The sequence below is a fragment of the Clytia hemisphaerica genome, unplaced genomic scaffold (assembly GCF_902728285.1).
Source record: "Clytia hemisphaerica strain Z4C2 unplaced genomic scaffold, Clytia hemisphaerica genome assembly, whole genome shotgun sequence".
Lineage (NCBI taxonomy): Eukaryota > Metazoa > Cnidaria > Hydrozoa > Leptothecata > Clytiidae > Clytia > Clytia hemisphaerica.
In genome coordinates this window covers 1,086,776-1,111,754 of record NW_027103855.1, presented here as the reverse complement: position 1 = coordinate 1,111,754, position 24,979 = coordinate 1,086,776, and the positions used below count along the sequence as shown (strand labels likewise).

Genomic DNA, 24,979 nt, shown 5'->3' with positions numbered 1-24,979 from the left:
ATTTTCAAATCTCACAATAGAGCCATCCACGAAATTACGTCTCCGCGAAATCTTAAAATTTCCCGCGAAAACTAACCCCATTAATGTAAGGCTTTATTGGTGTAATGAATAAATTTTGAAAGGCTTAATTTTTACCATATCTAGAAATATGTAGAATTTTCCTTGTAGTTTTAAAATTAATGTAAAGCATCAAAATATATACAATAGTTACAATAGTTACAATGTTTGAAATCAAAACGATCGTTTCATTCCTTCTTGAAATTCTTTTCCAATTCAAAATGGGTGGTTTGATTTGAATAATGTTGGCGTTGTTTGATTAAATGACCGGTAGACGAGGATAAATCGATTTCTTCGCTTGATGAAGGGATGTCGCTGTTACCGAATACTGGAAGATAAATCAATAAAGAAATCGAAAAGAGTAAATTTTGCTTTAAGTTTTTTTAATAAATAAAATTTTAAAATGTTAGTGTTAAATCTAATGTATCTTTTCTAGATTTTTATTGCGAAAAGTGAGTGTCTGTTAAAGAGCAAGAGCCCAAATCTCTTGCCTATGACTTCCAGTGAGATCATGCAGGGCCCACGCCACCGGGGGGATAGGGTACATGACCCCACTTTTTTGCATAAAGTAAAAAATTTTGGTTGTGCCTTCGTAGACTCTATATTCATTGGCCCCCGCCACTTTCAATTTCATAGCGTGGGCCCTGTAATAGGAATTACTAACTACTTATGTAAAGAAATGCGAACAAGCACCTGCCCCCTCCCAACACAAAAAAAGAAGATGCATGCAAATCGCATCCCATGCTAACAAAAAGTCGAGAACAACAACCTTGATAGCAAAATAACACTTAGGGGAAACGATGACATAACTTTGTGGCAGGTGGTGAGTATATTTTCTGCCCTATTACTTTAGGTCGGGGGCCATGTTAGTGTCCTTTACTGACCTTTCATGTTCTCATTTTTGTTTCCAGTCTTTTTAACTTTGTTCAGCGTCGAGTCCGAAAGCTGTGTAGATGATGCAACAATGATTAGTTTTTGATTGCTTCTCAAAACTCGCTTCCATTCATTTCGGACATCTTGATTTCTCAACGTATAAAAAACAAAGATGAAAAATCCTTGTAGCGAGTTAAAAATAGTGAACAGTAGTTGGAAAGTGTAGCTCAGATCGCCAACAGCTAAGATGGCGAAAAGCCATGTTAATCCAAGGAGTGTAGCACATGCCAATGTGATTCTAGTTTGGGTTGCTAATGATTGTTTTTGCGTTGAAGTGATTTTGGAGCCTTGGTTCTTGGATAGTGAACGTAACACCATGATGAGGACGATGAAATTGATGAACAGAATCAAAGCGACTGGTAATAACAATGCGAGATAGAAACTGTTGCCAAGGATGACACAACTATAATAGAAAGATACAATGAAAGTTTTGATTTGTAGTAAAGAATTGAAAAATAAACCAGCTACACTGGAAAGTCAGCCCTAAAGGCTTATAATGATTGAGAATAAGTACACCTCTGTTTTCTTGAAAGGTTCAGGCGAAAAAAGATTGGCATATAGTGGCATCTGCCCGAAGCAGAAGTCGGTATAACAAGTTCATTCCGCCTTGAAAAAGATTATAATCAAATCATTCTATGACCTTCTTTCAGACTACTCTGACACAATTAGTTGAAATTCCCTGAGGGGCTAGGTTGAAACTCTTGCATGGGAAAATAAGCCAGTTATTTCTCATCTAAAACGCCTTAAAAACTTTAAGTACAAAAGGAACTTTTTTTAAAATGAAGGATCACTTACAATTGATCGTTTCCAAGGCTACCAGGTTTAACAGCTCCATTGATCACCACAATCAATAGTGGGACGCCTGATTGAAAAAAAAGACATTATTTTACAGTTGAAGAAAATATCCCATCCCAAACCATCCCTATCTCAATGTCTCATGGGATGTCCCATTATTTTCCTCCAGTGATGGTATAAAAATACTTAACAGAATTTCAATATTACCACTTTAAGACTATTATGTCAAGCTTAAAATGGCGATATGTTCATTGGCCCAGCGCTAGCGAGTGGGCCTTTAAAGAGAGTGTCACTATTTTTTTTCCGTGTTTCCTTCTGTGTGTCCGTTTTGGTAGAAACGGCGCTTTATACCAGTAACACACTTTTTGCCGTCTGGAGAGGGAAAAGCTTGCGAAAGTTGGGTACTGGCTAAAAAAGATATATTTTCTGATTTCGCGCTCCTTAAACAACAAACGTTTTCAAAACAAAACAGATACAAGATGGCGGTTGAAGCGAGGAAATTGATTTCATGTGTTGATTCTTACTTTCTTGAACATTTTCTTTGCTTTAGTGGTCAAGAGACTTTCAAACCAAAGAAACTTTGTAGTGATTTTTTTTTGTAAACTTTTTCAACATTCTGTCATATGTTATAGTTTTCATAAAGCTTTCTGAGTGAAAATTCTATACCTTAAATCAATTTCTGAACACCCCCGTGTCACAGACCCGCTGGGCACCCCCACCCGCTGAAAAAAAGGTCCAAAATTTTGTCCCCGGGGAAAAAAACGGGCTAAATTTGCCTCCGGGGAATCCCCACTGAAAACTTTTAATTTTTCTAGATCCCCACTAAGTAGCTCTTCAAAATTTTTATTTCCCTGCCGGTCCCCACTGAAACTTGAAGATTTTGAGAAAACCCCGCTACCCGCCTATGCTCAAAAACATGCAAAACTTTAGTTTGAAAACTTATGTTAAAAAAACTGCTAACTGTTATTCTATCTTTGATTAACTCTTAACTGATAATCTTTATCTTTAAGACTGACTGTTCATTTGTCAAGCAACTTCATCCAGCCAGCCAATTTTTTTTAACATCCAATTCTGATTGTCTACCATATTTGTTTTGATTTTGAAATACCTTTAAATATATATTTTGCACGCTCGCAAGCTAAGCGAAACAAACTGACAGATTTCTTTACCTAAGTAGTACGCGCTCAGCTAGGCTAGAAAATTTTTTGTTATGAACAGGCCTAGTCTAGAATGTGAGACACTGGAAAAACTGTTTACACTGGTTTACAGTGGTTTTAAACCTTTGTGCTCTTCATGCAGTTTTATGGAGTTTTGATGATTAAAATGGGTTGAAAATAGACATCTGTTGACCCTGAGAATACTTTAATGGATTTTTATCAGTGTCAGTTTGATGTTTTGTAAACTGTTGTGATTATGATGAAAAGGAAGACAGAGAGAAAAAAAAACTTGAAAAACTTTGCAAGAAGCTGAGTCCTGACACCTGAGAGGGACTAGTCTGGAGATCCATACTCTCTATTCAAACTTACAACACATAAGCAAAAACCCCATCAAAAGCTACTCATTGAGAGTATGGTATTTTTGACCCAGTTTGAATTTGTTTACATTTGCTTTGAATTTCGTGCCAAAAAAGCCGTTGATAAGGTTGGCCAATCAGGTTCGCGCACTTCCAATCAAAACAATAATATCACGTGATTTCAACAATTGTTTGACAGCCAATAGAATTCTGCGACCAGATTTGGCATCTACAAAAATACCCGGCTACTCTGTTATTTCTATCAAGATTTCTACATTATTATTCGTTTTAACTAAATGCTATACTTCGAAGCCACAGGAACAGAGTAGACGGGTCTCCCAGCTAGAGAGGGACATGTTTGTCTGGATTTATTTCTACCTCAAGAAAAAAGAACAGTCATAAGACGAAACTTATACAAGGGAGAGAATGGATATTGTCATTGTAGAAACTCAAAAATTATGGGAATGATTTGCTTTGAATCTTGTTGTGAGGAATTTCTGGAGGATTTTATTTTGTCCATCATGATACAGCATGACCCATGGCCTGCAAAATACAACAGCAGCAGAAGCATATGATAGGGCTATCTAGTGACCAACAAAGACAAAATTGTTGAATTGATTGCATATGAGGCGGCAATCGCAAATATGTTCATTTCGCGTCCTGCCTCGTTGGGTCTAAAAAGAAGTGAGTCGGTCGGTCGGTCGGTCGGTCGGTCGGTCGTGAAAAATTTCGGGTTTCCATTTTTCCATCCATTTTTTGAGTGCATTCTTGGAGTAAACTGCCAGCCAGCCAGCAGCCAAAACAACCGCGTGTAATGGGTGGTTTAAAAATTATGACCTTTGAAAACTTGTGACCTCCGATCCCCCAAAATGGCGCATGTAATGATAAACAATGTCAAAATGCTGCGAATGCGCTAGAAATTGCTCGCAAAAAATCGACAACAATAAAATTTTTGAATGAAGGAAAGGTCATGACAGAAAAAGTCCGACAAATTTACAGACTCACCGACTCAATTCTACTCAATTTTCTAGAGTCGGTCGGGCGACGCGAAACGAAGATATTTGTGATTACCGCCTGATACTGAAACTGTCAAATAGTTCCGATATCAAAGAGATTGTAAACAGACTTCTCAAGACCATGAATGTGATTTTTGTTATCAAAATCATGAATCGGTCAATGATATCATAGTGTCCTCCCCCCCCTTTATAAAGGGGGGGGATTCTGAAAATTATGACCTTTGAAAACTTGTGACCTCCGATCCCCCAAAATGGCGCATGTAATGATAAACAATGTCAAAATGCTGCGAATGCGCTAGAAATTGCTCGCAAAAAATCGACAACAATAAAATTTTTGAATGAAGGAAAGGTCATGACAGAAAAAGTCCGACAAATTTACAGACTCACCGACTCAATTCTACTCAATTTTCTAGAGTCGGTCGGGCGACGCGAAACGAAGATATTTGTGATTACCGCCTGATACTGAAACTGTCAAATAGTTCCGATATCAAAGAGATTGTAAACAGACTTCTCAAGACCATGAATGTGATTTTTGTTATCAAAATCATGAATCGGTCAATGATATCATAGTGTCCTCCCCCCCCTTTATAAAGGGGGGGGATTCTGATTTTGGCCCTTTTTTTAAAGAATGGGGGAAAATGAAAATTTTGAAATTTGCTGGGGGAAAATAAAGAGGGTGGAAAACCATAAATTTAGGAGATTTTGACTGGGGGAACTTCACTGATCTCAAGGTGATCTTGTTGCAAAACCTGTTTAAGCAATAAAATCAGCAAATCTTTTGGGATAAACCAACTTTTCAATACAATTTCATTTTTCCAGCACTTTCAAGGCTATTTTTTCAAGCTTTCCAAAATTTCAAACTTGATTTAAGGCATTTTTATGTTAACCAGATGGGGAACCGCAAAATCTTCAAATAGCTGGGGGAATTCAAAAAAGAGGGGGGAACCAAAAAATTTTGAAATATGGTGGGGGAAATAAAAGAGGGGGGAATGGAGAAAATTTTGATTTTTAGTGGGGGGAACCAACCCAGGAGGACACTATGGATATTGATAATTTGACGTGCTTCTTCCCAAACTCAGAGCTCAAACATCAAACGACATTTCTTGAACTAAACTTGGGAATATGTTTTAAATTCATTTTTGATGGATTATATTCCTGTTCCGCTATCATCCTGACATGCATATACACGAAGTAAAGAAACCCTATGATTTAAAGCTATGATTTAAAATAAAGAACAAAGAATTCATTTGCTTGACTGAGAAATGTTTTTCATTTTTTTGGAATTATTGGGTCCATTTGTTTCTTACCTCAAAACTTCCATTTTTGCCATCTTTTCCCCAAATGCCACCATCGTGTGAAACAAATGGACCCATTGTGAACTATTTTATGTTTTGGCTGGTTTCTCTTGGAATTTTAATGAAAGTGACATAAGGAGAAATGAATGTAGAGGCATTATATTTACTGTTTGTCTAGTTTTTACATTTTATTTCATATCTAATTTTGTTGAAAAATGTCCATAAGTTTCATAAAGCTTGATAATAGATTTTTATTTTTCAAAACAAATGAACAACTTTGATTCAAAAAAGCTTCAACATAACTTTGTTTTTCTACAGAGGTTTTGATATAATAGATTATACACAAAATTTCTAACAATTTTCTTGTTCATCTCTGTTGTATATTTTTATGGCTCTCTCCCTTTGTAAGGCTTGTGATATTTTTATGTTTTTTAATAGAAAATGTGTACATTATTTTTGTTGAGATACCTATTTATTCAAAAAGTGAATTGCCTTTGGATTTTAAAAGAAATTGTGAGATCTTTTCTTTTTCTATCATAACTTTTTTAGCTTTACGGTTTTTAATTTTATAAGCAACGCAGTGCCAAAGGGCTCAGGCCTCAAAATGGCCTAAAAGCAACTTGGCTTAGGAACTCTAGAGATTTGGGGGTACCTAAAAAAAAGGTGTTAAAAAGCCAGGTACCTGGAAGTATTCTTAAATTTAGGGGGTACCTGATATGTTTGGGGGTACCTGCATTTTCATTAGTGGGGGCGGGGGCTGTTGTTTTTGTATGAAGTCATCACCCTTGAATTCCTTGAAACCCTTGAAACACCCTTGAAAAGTCAATATTATTTTGGGGACCCTTGAAATGCAAGATTTATACCCTTGAAACCCTTGAAATGCCAAATTTTGTGGCCATTTTCAGCCATTTTAACTTTCAGAAATACAAAATTTTTCCCATTGCATGGGATAAAAACATCGCAGTGACTTAAAAATGAGAAAACATACTTTTGGAACCCCTGAGACTCAAGGGGATATTCCACGCTCATTCTTAGGGGGTTTACCTTTTAACCCGTTAAGTGCCACTGGAATTATATGAGATTGGCAGGTCTGGAAGATAGAATATGTGGTTGTAAAATTATCAATTATCAGCCAATTTAAGGGCCCTCCTTTACACAAAAATTGAAAATTCAACTTTTCTCCTTGAAATCTTTGAAAACTAGCAAAAATCAACTAAAAACCCTAGAAACCCTTGAAAGTTTGTGGTATATAAAAATCTCTTGAAACCCTGGAAAATTATAGTCAAAAATGACACCCTTGAATTTGTTGAAAAAGAAGTGCTTGCCGCCATGGAAGTATTTTCCCAGGAATGACAAAAGAGCAAAAAATCCCTTTTTGTATTTTTAACAATAAAAAAATTAAAAAGGGGGTAACTCAAAGTTACAAAGTAACCCCACTTTAGAATTCTAAAAATTTTGGGGGTACCAAAATGATTGGGGGTACCTAAAATTTTTGGGGGTACCTGAACCTTGGAGGACCGTATGGTATAAAAGATTTTTAAACTACTATGAAACCCATTATTTTCCTTTTCCACTCTGAAAAGACCTTGAAATTTTGCTATATTACGACCAAAAAACTGCTGTTTTACTGTCAAAAATTTGAAATTTGAGGCCATATTTAGCCAATCTAGAGGGTCCTATTTTCAAAAAATTTTTGCCCCGTCGGCCCCAACCATGGTGGCGCCTCCTTAGACACTTATGTAGCCGTTACGTCATAATAGCAGAGATACACCACTCTTTTTAAATCCTAAATCCCTCCTGTAAACGTAATCAAATACAATCGAATCCGAAAAAAGTGGTGTAATATTAAATTGAGAGTCGATTGGTCCAATAGTCGATCTTGTACCATTGAGATAATCTGGTCATTAGGATCATGGTATACAAAATTTATGTCCGCGATCATGAGGACGTTGATCTCATCAAATATATATGGCAACTGTCCTAGGAAAGTAGCTACTTCAATACAACTTGTCTATTTCTTGTTATAGCTGTCATGTTAGCAAATAGTTGCTATTCTACCCATTCAAGATGAAAGGTCTATGTTTGGAAATTTTGGCCAAATAAACTTAGGGAGGAAATGATATATAAGTAATTAAACTTAATGAGCCTCATTGACCCAATCAAGACTGGGTGGGAGGAAAGAAAAAGGTATTATGCATTATGCATATCCATATAATTACATAAAGATTGAAATAAAACTGCTTGTTTATCACACTTACTGTACTGTTTCAACAAACTTGGAAAAAAAAGAAAATTTCGAAATCCCCACTGAAATTTTTATTCTAATTCTGTGTCCCCACTGGTATTTTCTGTCTTTGAAAAATCCCCACTGGATTTACAAAGAAAAATTTTTATCCCCGGTGAAATTTCAAAAGCCACCGGGTCACTGAGACAGGGGTGTTTCTGACTTTCACTTTTAGTTTCTTGTTTTCAAAAAGACTTGATTCTGGAATTTGCTGATGAACACTAAAATGGAGTTCATGTGTAAATTATAGCAAGATTGGAACTTTTTCAATCATACTACGTGTGAAAATGGTTATTTCTAGATCTGTCTCGTTTAACGAATTGGTGGCTTGATTTTTCAAACTCAACACGGAATTATTTCAAATACCGATATTAAATGGAATATGGCAATGGAGACTAAAATGCAGCTCATGTGTAAATTTGAACAAGATTGGAACTTTTTTCATGATGCTACGTGTGAAAATGGTTATATATTTCTAGATCTGTCTCGTTCAACGAATTGGTGGCTTGATTTTTCAAACTCGACACAGAATTATTTCAAATACCGATTAAATGGAATATGGCAATGGAGACTAAACTGCAGCTCATGTGTAAATTTGAACAAGATTGGAACTTTTTTCATGATGCTACGTGTGAAAATGGTTATATATTTCTAGATCTGTCTCGTTTAACGAATTGGTGGCTTGATTTTTCAAACCCGACACAGAATTATTTCAAATACCGATTAAATGGAATATGGCAATGGAGACTAAACTGCAGCTCATGTGTAAATTTGAACAAGATTGGAACTTTTTCCATGATGCTACATGTGAATATGCATGGTTGTTTCTGGATCTGTTGTGTTTTACGAATTGGGGCTTGATTTTTCAAACTCGACACAGAATTATTATAAATACTAATTTTAAATGGAATATGGACATGGTAAATGTAGACTAAAATGCAGCTCATGTGTAAATTTGAACAAGATTAGAACTTTTTTCATGCAATGATGTTGTTTCTTATGGAAGTTGAATTTAATGATATTTTGAATTTGATTGTTTACCTTCGGGTAGAAAGTTTCGAGCTTTCAACATTCAATTTATTTTTGATTGACTACTGTACATTATGTTTCGTTTATTTTTTCACTTCCCTGTTCTAAGAAATGAAGAAAGGGAGAATTATCCTTGTCGACTTATTTTTCATTTTATTTTGCTCGACGCAGTAAAATTTTAAATCCTTTGGACATCCCTTTCCTGAAATCTTGTTAAACATTTTTTGGAATTTTTGGAAATCGCGTAAATTACGCTTTTGCTGGGCCTTCACGCCTAACGGGCTTCTTGTTTTGGGCTTAAAAGGGGATTTTTTTCAATTTTTAATTTTCAATGGACAAGATTTGTTATCGATATTCCAACTTTAGAATTTAGATTTTTTAGTTAACTCAAGCCAGATTTCCTGGAATCCCCCACCACAGTAAAATTCAAAGAAATTGTGGCAGCCCCACTAGTGTTAATGATATCTTGTTCCCCACTGAACATGTTTTTTCAAACATCACTATCTAACTGGATAGCTTAAAACAGACAGTAAAGAAGGCATAAAACATAAAAAGATATACACATACCCCATGCTATGCGTGAAGAATTTTTGAAGAATTTCCCATCACCACCTGATCTGAAGATTTTGACGAAATTACGATACAAGTTGATGGCTTCAATCAACATCCATAAAAATGTGGTCAACATGAAATAGTGAAGAATACCAGCAACAATTTGACATCCTAATTTCGATCTCACAACTGAGCCTCGTTCTGCACCCACCAAAAATACAATGAGTAGGATGGATAGTGAGGATGCCAAAGACATTAAGATCTTTGGTGGAAGTTTAGCTCGAAGCTTCCTAGAAAATATAAGTTGCGTATTTCTTGGCATAAATGACACAGTTTCTCGACCCCGGCCAAACAAAATCTTTGAGGTGTTTGAAGTGATACGCTTAATGGTACCGGGTACCACTACTCAACGTGGGTAAAAACGTAATTAAAAGGTAAATTTCATTGAAATATAAATCGAACCACATCGAGTAGTGTTTCCCTTATGGTACCACTTTACCAAAAAAAGCACCGATCAAGATGGTATAGATATAGCTTTGTCCTTCGTTTTAAGATTTATTGTTAACACTGATACAAAACGAAAAACCGAAAGAAAATATTTACTTGAAAATTGAGTAGGTCAGCAATGTTAAGAACAAGCCCAACAGTGAGATTCCACAACCAATCCAAGTGATAATTCTCAACTCCAATGGATTGCTCTGTTTACCAGTAACATCCAATAGAATGGCAAAGTTGGTCAAATGGTTGCATTCACACGTGATGTCTGATTGTGTTTCGTTGACCTTCCAACAACCTCTGGATGACCAAAAGCCATTAGTGCTTTTGGGAGGGCCATTAGTGCTTTTGGGAGGTGTTTCTATTGTGGAAAAAATATCTTTTCATTAAGTCAATCGTTTTCTCATAGCCATCATTCAATGAATTATTATTTTCCCAATGGGAAAACACTGCAATTTCGAGAATCCCCGCTGGAATTATAAGCTACAACAACAGATTTCGACATTCCAATCCATTGAAACCGGTAACCTTGATAATTCTCACTTACACAGGAGAGTTTAAACATGGCAAGAACAATAAAAGTGTTCTTAATAGGCCATTGCTTTTTAATAGATATAGAATCATCATAATTTCTAAAAATATGCAATAGGGTTCACGGTTGTGATATTTTGCTTTTTAACCCAGTCTGGGTCGAATCAAAAAACTGAAAGAGTACCTTTAAGGGTCAAAGAGTACCTTTAAGGGTCAAAAAATACCTTTCTGGGTATCCCAAAATACACAAGAATACTTGTATATCTTTCTCTCATCTTTGGTGACACCAATATCCATCTTTTTGAATTTCAACAGAATCGGATTGGAAAGATTTACAACTTTCTCCTTCCCAACAGTAACCGCTAAAATTTTGCTTGAAATTGGTGACAAGATGGGTTGTCCTGATTGAACAGCGATTGTCTGATTTTCGGTTTGAAAAAGTGCATCATTATTGAAAAGCAAGGCGTAGACGATTCGGCTTTTATTTTTAAATGCTTCTTTTGGTATCTTTGCAGTAGCCAACGTTTTGTTGTTGATTAAAGATCCTAAAATTTTGCGATGACTGGAAAATATGTCAAGATTCATAGTTTGACTGCTTGTAGCACCTCCAATAACTTCAAGTTGCCTTGGTTTAGAATATAACACAACAAGTGCTATATTTTGTTCTTTAAAAATCATTTTGATTGTTTTGTTAAAGTTGAGTTTAGCTGCAATTTCACCGATTCTTTGAGCAAGAATATCTAAGAAGTGTAAGATGGTGGCTGAAGTCTGTTTTGCTTTTTGTGCTTGTGCAACAATGGTTCGATTTGATCCAATGACATTGCTAATTGTCAAAAGGACGTTTTCAACGATCTAAAGGTAAAATTGGATATCTCAGAATAGAAAAGTTCTCCATGGTTATAAAAAACTTTTTTCTTAGTTTCTTAATTATAATAGGCTACAAATTCTGGCCTAATTAAGATATCGTATCATAAGCAAGTCCCCGGCAAGTCCTTGTCTGTTAAAAAAGAGCTCGTAGTTACTTTAAATAGATATCAAATATTAAGTAAGTTAAAGTTCGAACCGTTTTTGCATCATCAGCATTTTCAAGAAGAAACGCCGTTGGATGAAGTGCCAGATTCTGCAAAACTATACTGATATATTCCAAATCTTGTCTGGTAGTAATGGAGTCAGTTTGGTTGATCAATTGTGAAAGATTTCCACTGACTTCGACCGGTGTCTGGCAATCAATGAATGTTGTTGGGGTACAAATCTTTGTTAAGCTCAAGCTGATCAATGAGTTGGTTATCGGTGATTTAGCAGGGCAGTTTTGTAGATTGACGTTTGACCATCTGGGTCCATCTTTCATGTTGCCATGACATTGTCGTTCATTGGATGCGGATTGTTTATATGTGCAGTTGTTGGTAATTGTTTGGAAAACCAGAGTTTCGTTGAATTGGTCCACACCTTTAAAAGGTTCTTCACCTATTTCGTTTTCGGGACAGCAATCTATGATCAAAAGTTTAAATATATTTTATCAACATTCTTAAGCAAACAAGGGGGGGGGGCACCAACTCAGTGTACTAACCCATAGGTTAATTTTAGATTTTTTCCCAAAAAAAGTAAACCCTTTTTAGTACTTTTATCGGCAGCCAGTGCTTTGATATCACCCTTTTAGTACACTGTACTAACTCAAATCTAGCCTGAAAAATACACCACCCCGGTCGGTACACCCCCCCCCCTCTGAAGAAAAAGAAATTGAATACAATTGTATATTGCCAAGAGACAAAAGGTTTCGTCTAAAGTAACCTGAATTTGAAGTCTGAGAAGACCGACAGATGTGAATAGCAGATATCATGTATCGATATCGTCGCCAGATGCTTTTAAAGCTATGGAAAAAATAGCCAAATTTCAACCAAAAACGACATCACCTGGCAAGATCCTGATCCCTGATGAAGATGCGAGTGACAACAATCGATGTACCGAGCATAATTGTATAAAAGACGATGAAAAAATGAGAATTCAATGTCATAAATGCCAACGAACGCTACATTATGCCTGCACTGGACTACCACCATACCAGTTAAATATGTTTTTAAATAAAGGTTACCGAAAATACGTGTGTATAACTTGTTGCTCTCCGGCAAAAGAACTCGGTAGAAAAGTTCATAATCAAGTGGAAAGAATTAAAAGCTGCACGCACAGTTATAAAAAAATCGAATCGTGCGAAAGTATAATAAAAGTCAAAAGTGAGAGTGAAAAAAGTCTAAACACAATGATCAAAGATTTACAGGCAAGATATCAGGAATACATCAAGGATAAAATCAAGTTACCAATCTAATACAGAGCCAGTTTTCCACGCTAGAAACAAAACTAACAACCAAGATAGAAGAGACGTTGAATAACAAGACTGCAAAAATTCAAACCGCAACAGAACCACGTAAGAAAAGTTTTGCTGAAGCGACTAAAAACAATGATCAATTAAGCGTAAATAGCATGAAACAGCTACTACGAGAGGAAAAAAATCGACGAACAAATTGAGGACCAAAGGAAATTATCGACAGACGCAAATATCATTATCCATGGGGTAAATGAAAATGAAAATAAAGAAGATATCGATTTCGTTACTGAGCTTCTGAATGACGTTAATTTAAAGACTCAACCAACCTACGTCTCTCGTGTTGGAAAAGAATCTAAGGTTATGCGCCCAATCAAAGTTGTATTCAAAGACAGTCATAACAAATACAGATTCATGAAGAAGTTGACTGAATTGAAACAACACGAGAAGTACGTGAAATTAAGTATCACCGACGACTTGACAAAAATGGAGAGGGAACAAATCAAAGAGTGGAAAAAGAGAGCAGACGAGATGAATAAAGCCAGATCGAATGACGATTTTAAATGGAGGGTACGAGGAAGCCCTCGTGAAAAATTATATTTTAAAAAGATTTTTTGTACAAGAACGGTTTAGAGGCCCTTGCGCCTCAACTGTAATCACCTTACAAATTTTAAAGTAGCGTTGACTTTTATTAGCCTTTGTTGCTACCTGTTCGTCAACTTGAAATAAACTATTACATACATACATACAAGCTCGAATCCATCCTCACCTAATGAACTGACATCAACATTTGTCACTTTGAAAGTTAGTGATTTTTTCACTTCATCTTCCAGAACCTTCTCCAACTCTTTGCATTTCTGTCTTCGAGATGTTTGAGTGACGTTTGGATATAGGATTTGGACATCTGCAATTACACTACCCTTTCTATGGGTAGAGAAACAACGTTGAGATAAAATTCAGAAAATAATTTGAGACTCGATAGGATAATGTAACTTATAGTGTTGTCGTCTCCAAAATGGACTCAAACTTCATAGGCGGTTTTAGAGTACGTCGAATTTATCAGAGGAAGAGATTTGTGATTGTAATTTCATTGTATTTTAACGAGCGTTGCACTCCTTCGAATGTTTTCGACATACTTGCTTTATTGTCTTAAATCCGCCAGTGAACTCTGTCTATTTTTTGAAAATAATATGATCATTTAGGGGAGATTTCGTTCTAGAATCGGTATGCAATGGGTCTTTTTGGGTAAACCAATGTTTAGATCCGTTGATGCAAGTCATTGTTGCACAGGACCTTCATTCCAAAAACAAATATTTATTACAAAAAAATAAGGCAATCAAAATTGATAAGATTGTTAATTACCTGAAACCTATGATTCTAACCATTGGTTTAACTCCATTTTCCTCAGGTAGCATCTTCATCACGTCATCGATAAATTCTTTTTCAAGCGCTTTGAAATTTTCAGATGAAGTATTTTTCAGATTTTCGTTCCATTCTTGATCTAATCGAACATTCATTTTAGCAGAAGCAACATCTTGAAATTTGAAAAAAAGAAATAATTTAAGTACTCTAACAGATAACATAGTTACAGTAAGTTGAAGAATACAATAGACTGTAGTATAACACCCCTTTCTCACAGACCCACTTGGAGCCCTTCCCACTGGAAAAATTGGCCAAAATATCGTCCCCGGTGGAAAATCATGCTCAATTTTTTGTCCCCACTGAGAATAATTAGATAAACAAATCCTCACTGCAAAATATTGTGCTACTTTTTCCATCCCCACCGAATTTTCTGACTAGAAAACAATGGAATTCAAATCCCCAGCCATAAAAAATATGGGGATATCAATCATCATCGAGTTTTGGTCCGTTATTTTTACCCCCACTAGCTGATAAATCCCACCGGTTCTGTGAGAAGGGGGTGTAGTATTGAACTAGACAATGTTTTACATCAAAAACGTCAAAAAGGAATATTTATATCGAATATATAATTTAGAAAAACAACAAGTTTTATTTTCATTTTCAGCAAAAACACTTTTTAAACATCTAGTACTGAAGATGCTTTTGCTAAAAACAAAAATAAAACTTGTTGTTTTTCTTATTACTTTATGGAATGGCTGATTTAAACTTAATATGATTTAGAGCAACTGTGGAAGATAGCTTAACCGTGATGGGAATCAAACATTACAATTCCAAGATAAAAACGCTGGTCATTCTCCTACAAAAGAACATTAGATTCAACTTCTGTCTGAACTTTGCCTTTGAAAATTTTTGATGACGCTAAGTTCAGTAAACCCGCGGGGAGGGGGTTATAGGGGTATTACCCTTGCTGACCGACTGGGGTGTGCCGCTTAAAATCGAAGAATGGACCCTACCTGGGACTCGTTTTTTTGAAAAAAGTGATCCTGAATAGGACTGATATGAAAAAGGTACCCTGACCGGCGGCACATCCCCGTACCCCTTTTTGCCCAAGTACTCATTAACCAGGCTCAAGTAAAATGATTTAAGCCATAAGTGGCCTTCAGGTTTAACATTACCAGTAAATTGAACATCGATGCTATTCGAAAGGATCGTTGATCTATTTCCTACAGTGAATCCACATTGATAAAATCCTTGGTCTTCATAACTACTAGTGTTTCTTTGATATGGTGGAAATACAAGGTCTGATAATGAAGCAGATATTTGAACCAGAGATACTGGTAGAGTTATTAGGATTTTCTCGATTGAGTTGAATAAATAGAAGATTTGGTAAGGTTCTGTCAGTGCAATGTTTGTCTGTAACACACATCCGTTAATTTCAAAAGCTCCTCCTGTTTTAAAACTATATTTGCTTTGTGGATGTTTTTTGAATGTTGATCGGACATCTAATTCTATAAAAAAGTAGCAACATAAGAATAGATTTTAAATGAAAATAAGAGTGTACAAGAATGATGACTTCTAAAACCCAAAATAGACACCTGTTAAAACTTAGGAATAACAAAATCACCTGGAGTTTCCTTTGAGCTAGTTGCAACTGACATTGTCGTGTGTTTTAACGTGACGTTTGTTTTGGGTGGTAACGTAGTTGCTAAAGTTTCTACATCTTTGATTTTGCATATATATGGATATGTTAAAGAATCATCCTTCAGTCGATCATTAAACAACAAGGTGTATTCCATCTTTGTTCCAGCAGACCATACAAAAGTATTGTTTTTGCGCACTCCACCGAACCACCAGTACCAATTCTCCCTATAACAAATATTAACAACTGAGATGAACTTTCCAGACATAAACAATTGAATTAACGCTAAAAGAACACCTGGAAGACAACGGATGAGATGGATATAATAAATAAAGGAGGACGAGTAACTCTTGTTGTAAACAGTAAAAAGAAGCTTATAGATGCTAAGTCGACTGGTCAAGCAAGTCTTCAAAAATAGCGTATATCAAAGAATCCCAAAATTAAATGGAATCCTTGAGAGATTCAAGCAACAAACTCAGAATCAATCGTCATAGACCAATCTAAGTGGAAATGTTTTCATTATCAAGTCAAAGGTCAGCTAACCTTTTTGAAATTTCATCTGTGATAAAATCATTCTCTTCTTTAGAATGAATGCTTGCTAAGTGTCCACCACGTGAAACGCAGTCATTTTCTGCATCCATCCATTTAGAAGGAACTTCAATGAAAATATATCTAGCATTTTCGAATCGTACTGATTGATACTCTGGGAAACGAGAAAATAAGTAAACAAATCTACACAAGTTGCTCAGACCAGCAAGGGAAATCTATTCATTCACAGTTACAAGGATGAAGTCAGGTAATGATTTACGTCGATTTAGCAGAAATTAAGCTTTACCTTGATTTTTAGGTTCGATTGTCGTTGTCGCGTTTTCTGTTGCATTTGTTGAAGGTTTAATTGTTGTTGTCGCGTTTTCTGTTCCATTTGTTAAAGGTTTATTTGTTTGTCGCGTTTTCTGTCCATTGTTAAAGGTTCATTGTTGTTGTCGCGTTTTCTGTTGCATTTGTTGAAGGTTTAATTGTTGTTGTCGCGTTTTCTGTTCCATTTGTTGAAGGTTTAATTGTTGTTGTCGCGTTTTCTGTTCCATTTGTTAAAGGTTTATTTGTTGTTGTCGCGTTTTCTGTTCCATTTGTTAAAGGTTTATTTGTTGTTGTCGCGTTTTCTGTTGCATTTGTTGCAGGTTTCATTGTTGTTGTCGCGTTATCTGTTGTATTTGTTGAAGGTTTAATTGTCGTTGTCGCGTTATCTGTTGCATTTGTTAAAGGTTTAATTGTTGTTGTCGCGTTTTCTGTTCCATTTGTTAAAGGTTTATTTGTTGTTGTCGCGTTTTCTGTTGCATTTGTTGCAGGTTCGATTGTTGTTGTCGCGTTATCTGTTGCATTTGTTGAAGGTTTAATTGTCGTTGTCGCGTTATCTGTTGCATTTGTTAAAGGTTTAATTGTTGTTGTCGCGTTTTCTGTTCCATTTGTTAAAGGTTTATTTGTTGTTGTCGCGTTTTCTGTTGCATTTGTTGCAGGTTTCATTTTTGTTGTCGCGTTATCTGTTGCATTTGTTGAAGGTTCGATTGTTGTTGTCGCGTTATCTGTTGCATTTGTTAAAGATTTAATTGTTGTTGTCGTGTTATATGTTGCATTTGTTGAAGGTTCGATTGTTGCTGTCGCGTTATCTGTTGCACTTGTTAAAGGTTTAATTGTTGTTGTCGCGTTATCTGTTGCATTTGTTGAAGGTTCGATTGTTGTTGTCGCGTTATCTGTTGTATTTGTTGAAGGTTCGATTGTCGTTGTTGCGTTATCTGTTGCATTTGTTGCAGGTTTCATTGTTGTTGTCGCGTTATCTGTTGCATTTGTTGAAGGTTCGATTGTTGTTGTCGCGTTATCTGTTGCATTTGTTAAAGGTTTAATTGTTGTTGTCGTGTTATATGTTGCATTTGTTGAAGGTTCGATTGTTGTTGTCGCGTTATCTGTTGGATTTGTTAAAGGTTTAATTGTTGTTGTCGCGTTATCTGTTGTATTTGTCGAAGGTTCGATTGTTGTTGTTGCGTTATCTGTTGCATTTGTTGAAGGTTTAATTGTCGTTGTCGCGTTTTCTGTTCCATTTGTTAAAGGTTTAATTGTTGTTGTCGCGTTATCTGTTGCATTTGTTGAAGGTTTAATTGTCGTTGTCGCGTCCTCTGTTGCATTTGTTGAAGGTTTAATTGTTGTTGTCCCGTTATCTGTTGCATTTGTTGAAAGTTTAATTGTTGTTGTCGCGTTATCTGTTGCATTTGTTGAAGGTTCGATTGTTGCATTTGTTGAAGGTTCGATTGTTGTTGTCGCGTTATCTGTTCCATTTGTTAAAGGTTTAATTGTTGTTGTCGCGTTATCTGTTGCATTTGTTGAAGGTTTAATTGTTGTTGTCGCGTTATCTGTTGCATTTGTCGAAGGTTCGATTGTTGTTGTCCCGTTATCTGTTGCATTTGTTAAAGGTTTAATTGTTGTTGTCGCGTTTTCTGTTCCATTTGTTAAAGGTTTATTTGTTGTTGTCGCGTTATCATTTGGTGACAGAGAGGTTTGAATGGTTGAAATTGTCGATAAAGGTTCTGTTGTAGGGTTGGTGGTTATCATTTGTGGCAATTGAGCCCAGTTACTAACGTCCAATTTACAGATATAAAACGATACAGCAGTTGCACAAGGAATACGCTCCCAATGGAAACTTACATGATACATTGAAAAACATTTGTTGCTTGGTATTGGTTTCTGGCAGGTGTTAACGAGAGAAAAGTTCTTTGTTGAGTTATTTGTCCATGACCAGGCGTTATCCTTCTGTTGACCACCACCAATCCAGACATAGGATAAATAGCCTCTAAAAGAAGCATGTGGGAGATTTTTTTCTTCAACATAAAAATCGATTAAATTATATAAATCCATGGGAACCGTAGCGATTGATATGAAATTAAGCCATACTATCTATTCAGGTTAATAATACAGAAGCATTTTTTTTTCGTTGAATTGTTCTTGATAAAACCACATTTTTTGATGTTTATCTGCTCTCTCCACCGTAGAGAATATCCAAATCGAGTCCTGATGTGGCTTTCAAATAAACCACTGAGCACGTGGCTGAGAATTACTCTAGCTTAGAATACTAAAAGTGACCTTTGACATTACCAGTCATTTTCTAGACAAAGTGACACTTTTTGACAAAAATATCGACAGGGCAATTAAGTGTGATGCCTGTAAACTTTATTACACCAAATATTTTAATTATGCTGAATGAGATGTCTTTAGTATGAATAGACAGAAATTGTCAGTAGGCAAAAGCTGGGAAGGGCAGTTTTAGAGGTATCAATCTCATCAATTATTCTATTGTCCTTACATTGTCAAAATGACTTATTTTGACAAAATAATGATCTGATGATCAAATATAAAGCTTCCTAAATGAATTTCAGCAAAAAAATTGCCACTAATTAATTTGATGCCGAAAATACAAAAGGATAGAAATTGACACCCCATTCAAGCTCCAAGAGCGTTAAAATGGCTGTTCTACACGTTTTGCACGTGGCTTTATAATTACTGTAGAAGAGACAGGGGTGAGTTTTTACTCTTCAATTCGATAAATAAATGATCATAGGAGAAAGACTCTAAGGTGGAGAAAGAGGAAAAACTCGATAACCCAAATTTATCTGGTCGCCGGGCGTGGTCGCTGGTCGTGGTCGCCATTTCTGGTCGATGTTTAGAAACTCCATTTTTTGATAGAGATTTGGTGAAATGAAATGAGAAAATTAATATTCCCAAAAGAGGAATGAAGTTGTACCTCGATTTCAATTCTTTTTTCAGAAATTCGTTTTCTTCATGCGAGTGAATACTTGTAAGATGTCCGCCGCGTGAAACACAATCTTTCTCTGCATCATGCCAATTTTTACGTGATTTTCCAAAGTAGTAAGTCACTTTGTTTTGTATTCCACCTGTAGTATAAAACACCCCTGTATCAATGACCCGCTCCAGTGGATGACCCGGTGAGAACATTTCAAAAAATGGCTTAATTTTAAGGCCCATTGGAATAACAATGAACCCCGTCAAAATCAATCAAAATTTTGCTCCTTGGTATTTAGAAATTTATGGTAATACCCCGATCATTAATTACATCATGTAAGTCAACCTGGTAATAAATTCCAGACCGGGTGAAATTTTACTATTTTCATAGTCACCTCGGTGCGTTTTAAAATGTCACCAGGTCACTGAAGCAGGGGTGTCCAGTTATTTGAGGGAAAGAGAGCGAAAAGATTTTTGTAGAAGAAAATCAGTGTTTAAGATTGATTTTTCCATAAAACTTGAACATCGGTGGTCGTCTGGACTTTCTCAATACAAATGTAGGAAATTTCCGGGGGGAGCACCCAAGGTAAATGACCTACCATACGTGCGGCTCTTAAGGGTATATTTCCCAAGCTTCTCAAAGTGCACTGTAAGGGTCAAAATGAGCAAAGATGAGAAAAATTACACTCTATGGGTGTAAAAGTTCGAAAATCCAACCATATTTTGCCTGAAATGGTAATTGCAAGAAAATGCACCGTGAGGGTCGATTTTTCGCTCAAATTTGCACAAATTTTGCAAAATTTTCTCATCACTGTAAGGGTCCGTTTTCAAAGGCCAAATTTTGGGCCGCACGTATGGTCGTTTTGAATCGGGCACTTTTCCCTGGGGGAAATTTCCAGAGAAAATTAACGATTATTCAAAAGTAGAAATCACGACTGGCAAGGCTACAGGAAACTTACTTGATTCTGAAAAGAAACTTTCGGGGTAAATCTGTGTTGATACAGTAGTTGATGTTGTCGTCAAGGTGACAGTGTTATCGGAGGTAGCCTTGGTAACAGTTGCTATGTTTACGATTGATAGCGCTTTCATGTTTGTTTCTGTAATTTTGAAATGGTAAAGTAGTAATAAAACTTAAACTTAAACTACTAAGCATAACTAAAATTAGACTTATTAGATGTATAACGAAGGTTTTGAAAGGTCGCGTCCACTCTTAGGTGGACAGGTAATAATTTTCTAACCAGTGAGGATAAAATGAAGGAGACAAATGTAAATGATGTAGGAAAATTTCTTATTTTGATGGAAATTTCAGGTTCCATTCTTTCAAGCTGAAAAAGTCCAGTTAGAAAGAAGGCCATAAGTTTAATTATTTTTAGGGAGTTAAATCTAGTCTGGTTGTGATATGTTTTAAAGGTTGGTGCGAATTAAAAATAAACAAACTTACTGTTGATTTTACAAACATAGGACCGCTTTTCATTGCAACGTGCATCGTTACCCATCCGGCGTAATCTTATCTCAGCACAATTTTCAACCCCACAAAGATTATTAGGCTCTGTTTTTGGCCAAAAATGATAGTCTCTCTCTGTCCCATCTGACCAGAAAAATTCGTTGCCCTTTCTCTCTCCACCAACCCAGTAAAAGCCAATATTTCTGAAAATTGAATGAAAAACTTTGTTTGTTGTCAATAGAAATTACATGGCGTTGCCTCGATCTTATCAGCAAATAAAAAATTTATAAAAAATTAAATTATAACTAAATAAAATCAAATTTTCGAAATTTACCTTGTAATTGCTTCATTTAGTAGAAATTCGTTTTCTTCATGCGAGTGAATACTTGTAAGATGTCCACCACGTGAAACACAATCTTTCTCTGCATTATGCCAATTTTTATGTGATGTTCCAAAGAAGTAAGTGGAATTGTTGAATACCACAAGATCACCTTTGAATAAGAATTTAACCATGTTCTAAACTAAATAGTTTTAGCTTTCATATAAGACTATTTTCCTTACTTCGAGGCTTATGGTTTGTATCAATAATACCTCGGAAATTTTGAGCTAGAAAAATTTCTTGAGAATATATAAAAAATATAACAAAGGCTAGCACAAATAAAATTTCTAGTACAAGAATTCGGTTCTGATGTACATATGAGATCGTCCATCGATGTCACCCCATTGTGATACTATAATACGACCGACCACGACCCCGATCCCTTATAAAGGTTCTAAGACTATACCAATCTTAGGTGAATCAATGAAATGGGTTTTACATCAAACCATCACTTTTTTGAGCCACCCTGTATGTAAAGCGGATGAAAATTTCTATCGATTTCTGTTGATAGAAGTTCTATTGCTTCCAGCTCGATAATCCAATAAAGCATGGTTTGGAGTGCAATTTTTTCCATTGAATTATAAATGGAGATAAAAACAAAGTCAATTTGCCAGCAGGGCTGAAATTGTAGAACATTTTCCCACCGTGGACTGAAATTTTGGCCGAATTTTCCAGTGGAGCAGTGGGGGCAACTGGTCTTTGACATGGAATGCACTGATAGATACCTGAACTAGAAATAATTTCATTTGGTTGATTATCTGACGAAGTGATTGTTTGTATAGACGTGGTTCGATTAGTGATGGTTGAAGTGATGACAGTCGTTGTTGACACCTCATGGTTGACTGTTGTTGTTGGGACTCCAGTTACCACTAAAATTTGAAATATAAGCTCTTTTATAAGAATATGAGGCCCAATTTTGGCAAAAGTAAATTTATAAACGAATTAAAAACAATCTAACGAACTAATCTAATTTTTAATGACATTTCAGAGCATTTAAGTCTGGGAATCACGAAAAAATAAGAGCAATCGAGCCTCAGCCAAAATTTATAAAGAGTAATGATGTTTTTCGGGGAGTTTCTAAACATCGACCAGAAATGGCGACCACGACCAGCGAAGTTTGGATTATCAAGTTTTTTCTCTTTCACCAACGTAGAGTGTCTCTCCCTATCATTTGAATATATCATATTGAAGAGTAAGCTCACCCCATCTCATCTATTTAGAGCCACATTCCATATACGTAAAACAACCATTTCGACGCTCTTGGAGCTTGATTATGGTGTCAATTCCTATCCTTTTGTATTATCAGCATCAAAATAATTAGCGACATAAAATTTTTTGAAATTGGTTTGAGAAGCTTTGTATTTCATCATCAGATTGTTATTTCTGTCGAAATTATTCATTTTGTCAGCATAAAGACAATAGAATAATTGATTCGATTCATATCTCTAAAACTAGCCTTTCCAATTTTTTCCTACTGGCAAGTTATATCTTTTCATACTAAAGGCATCCCATTCAGCATAATCAAAAAATTCAGTGTAACAACTGATTGAGACATCATACTTAATGGCTCTGTCAATATTTTTGTCAAATCGTGTCACTTTGTCAAGAAAATGACTGGTTACTTCAAAGGTCACTTTTTAGTATTCTAGATAAACTCATAACCCAAATTTATCTGGTCGCCGGTCGTGGTCGCTGGTCGTGGTCGCCATTTCTGGTCGATGTTTAGAAACTCCCTGTTTTTCGTGACATTTACCAGTTTCAATCAAAAAGAACACCTTTTTGGTAATTCAAAAAAATCGACACTTTTTGAAGGAAAAAAAAAGTAACACCTAGTTGGAACGATGCACGTTTTTTATAAGAACAAACTATATAAAAACAGGCTTCAATAGCCAAACATCTTAAGAACAAGTTAAGAACATTTAAAGGCTTTGCAGGCTTTAAACTATCGAAATGACAAAAATGCTATGAACTTGAATTTACACTTTTCAAATTTGATTTGAATTTGTATATTCAGATTTGTTTATTTATCTTTCTTGGGACAAAAAAATTACACTCCTCCATTTTACCGATTTAAATTCAGAAAAAAAAAAAATTCATCTTCATTTTTTTCTTAAATAAAAGCCTTACATTTAAATAACCTTAAAATAATCCGCTCAAAATAATCGTTCCAACGAGGTATTACTTTTTATCATACGCTTGCAAGAGTATAATGTATCACATTGAACGGACAATGATTTTTGGACTAGCTTAAGAGTTGTTGCCCAGCAGGCACAAAACGTTGTTTCAACGTGTTCATCTAACGTATTACGGACGTTGGGAACGTTAGATAAACGTCGAAAAAAAGTTGTGCCAGCTGGGTAAACACAAGGTGATGTGAAAAAGTGAAGATGTTTCAAACAAGCAGTTTTCAAATCAAAGACAACACGTTTTTTATAAGAGCAAACTTTATAAGAACAACTTTAAGAAAATTTTGAATCTTAATGGACTCTAAAACATCAAATTCCTTAGGTAATCACTTAAAACATTGACAAATGGTGAAAAAGAAAGAACATTTTTAGGCTTAAAACTAAATGCTTTCGGATGTTATTATAACAAAACGTGTATATAACTTGAAATAAATTTTACCTGCAAGTCCAAAAACAACTAAAACATAAGATATCATGATAATTAGATTGAAGAAAAATCGCCTGACTTTTGTCAAAATCCAAGAGCAATGACGCTGCTGGCTAGAGATTTTTCAATTAATTTTACCACGCCAATTTAAACGTATTTATACTACAGATTTCCAAGAGATTTTTCATAGAATTTCATGATTATAGAAAAGTATTTGGCAATGGGATTTGGAAAGGTATTTGTTAACGAGATTTCTGAATTTAGTTTCTTTCGCTATACCAATTAATTTGAGTAGCTCATTATTAGCGGTTGGTTTTGATTTTTTTGTTTTTTTATAACCAAGTTGTTCGTTTTCTCAATAACTAATACTATCTAATCATATAGTATTCGCCTTTCAAATGAGGCCAAGCTTGGAAGAATCAAGCGAGACATGATCATCAACCAAAGTAAACATCATGTGGGAAAATAGAACGTCACTTAATTTTAAAGGACGACACGGAGCCTATAAGATTCATGATATGCAGCATTGTAATGTCTTCCACGGAATCAACAGCTGATTGGTTGAAAGTTACGTATTGACTGGTTTTTCGTCACTTACAACCAATCAGCTGTTTGGTTCATGATAAATATTGTCAGAAGACATTGCAATGGTGCATATAATGAATATATCATGTGCGAAAATAGAACGTCACTTAATTTTAAAGGACGACACGGGGCCTAGTATTCATGATATGCAGCATTGTAATGTCTTCCACGGAATCAACAGCTGATTGGTTGAAAGTTACGTATTGACTGGTTTTCGTCACTTACAACCAATCAGCTGTTGGGTTCATGATAAATATTGTCAGAAGACATTGCAATGGTGCATATAATGAATATATCATGTGCGAAAATAGAACGTCACTTAAAGGACGACACGGGACCTAGTATTCATGATAT

The 24,979-nt window shown here is 35.6% G+C and overlaps 2 protein-coding genes across 2 annotated transcripts; both read right to left on the bottom strand.

Annotated features, from left to right (window-relative positions):
- Nucleotides 1-8: 8 nt before the first annotated feature.
- On the bottom strand, nt 9-16,752 carry LOC136808190 (adhesion G-protein coupled receptor G7-like). Its single transcript, XM_067064727.1, has 13 exons — nt 16,654-16,752; nt 16,362-16,521; nt 15,804-16,045; nt 15,355-15,687; nt 14,180-14,351; nt 13,587-13,741; nt 11,564-11,988; nt 10,725-11,352; nt 10,078-10,330; nt 9,490-9,764; nt 1,786-1,852; nt 942-1,393; nt 9-385 (listed from the first exon to the last, which is right to left on the bottom strand). Exons 2-13 carry the CDS (start codon nt 16,457-16,459, stop codon nt 246-248), a joined length of 3,240 nt encoding a protein of 1,079 aa, XP_066920828.1. The 5' UTR covers nt 16,460-16,521; nt 16,654-16,752; the 3' UTR covers nt 9-245.
- A 29-nt stretch (nt 16,753-16,781) lies between these two features.
- On the bottom strand, nt 16,782-24,164 carry LOC136808140 (uncharacterized). The gene is made up of 7 exons (XM_067064682.1): nt 24,053-24,164; nt 22,153-22,296; nt 21,383-21,539; nt 21,046-21,251; nt 20,564-20,701; nt 19,606-19,756; nt 16,782-18,657 (listed from the first exon to the last, which is right to left on the bottom strand). The coding sequence occupies exons 1-7, from the start codon at nt 24,087-24,089 to the stop codon at nt 16,782-16,784; spliced, it is 2,709 nt and encodes a 902-aa protein (XP_066920783.1). The 5' UTR covers nt 24,090-24,164.
- Nucleotides 24,165-24,979: the final 815 nt, after the last annotated feature.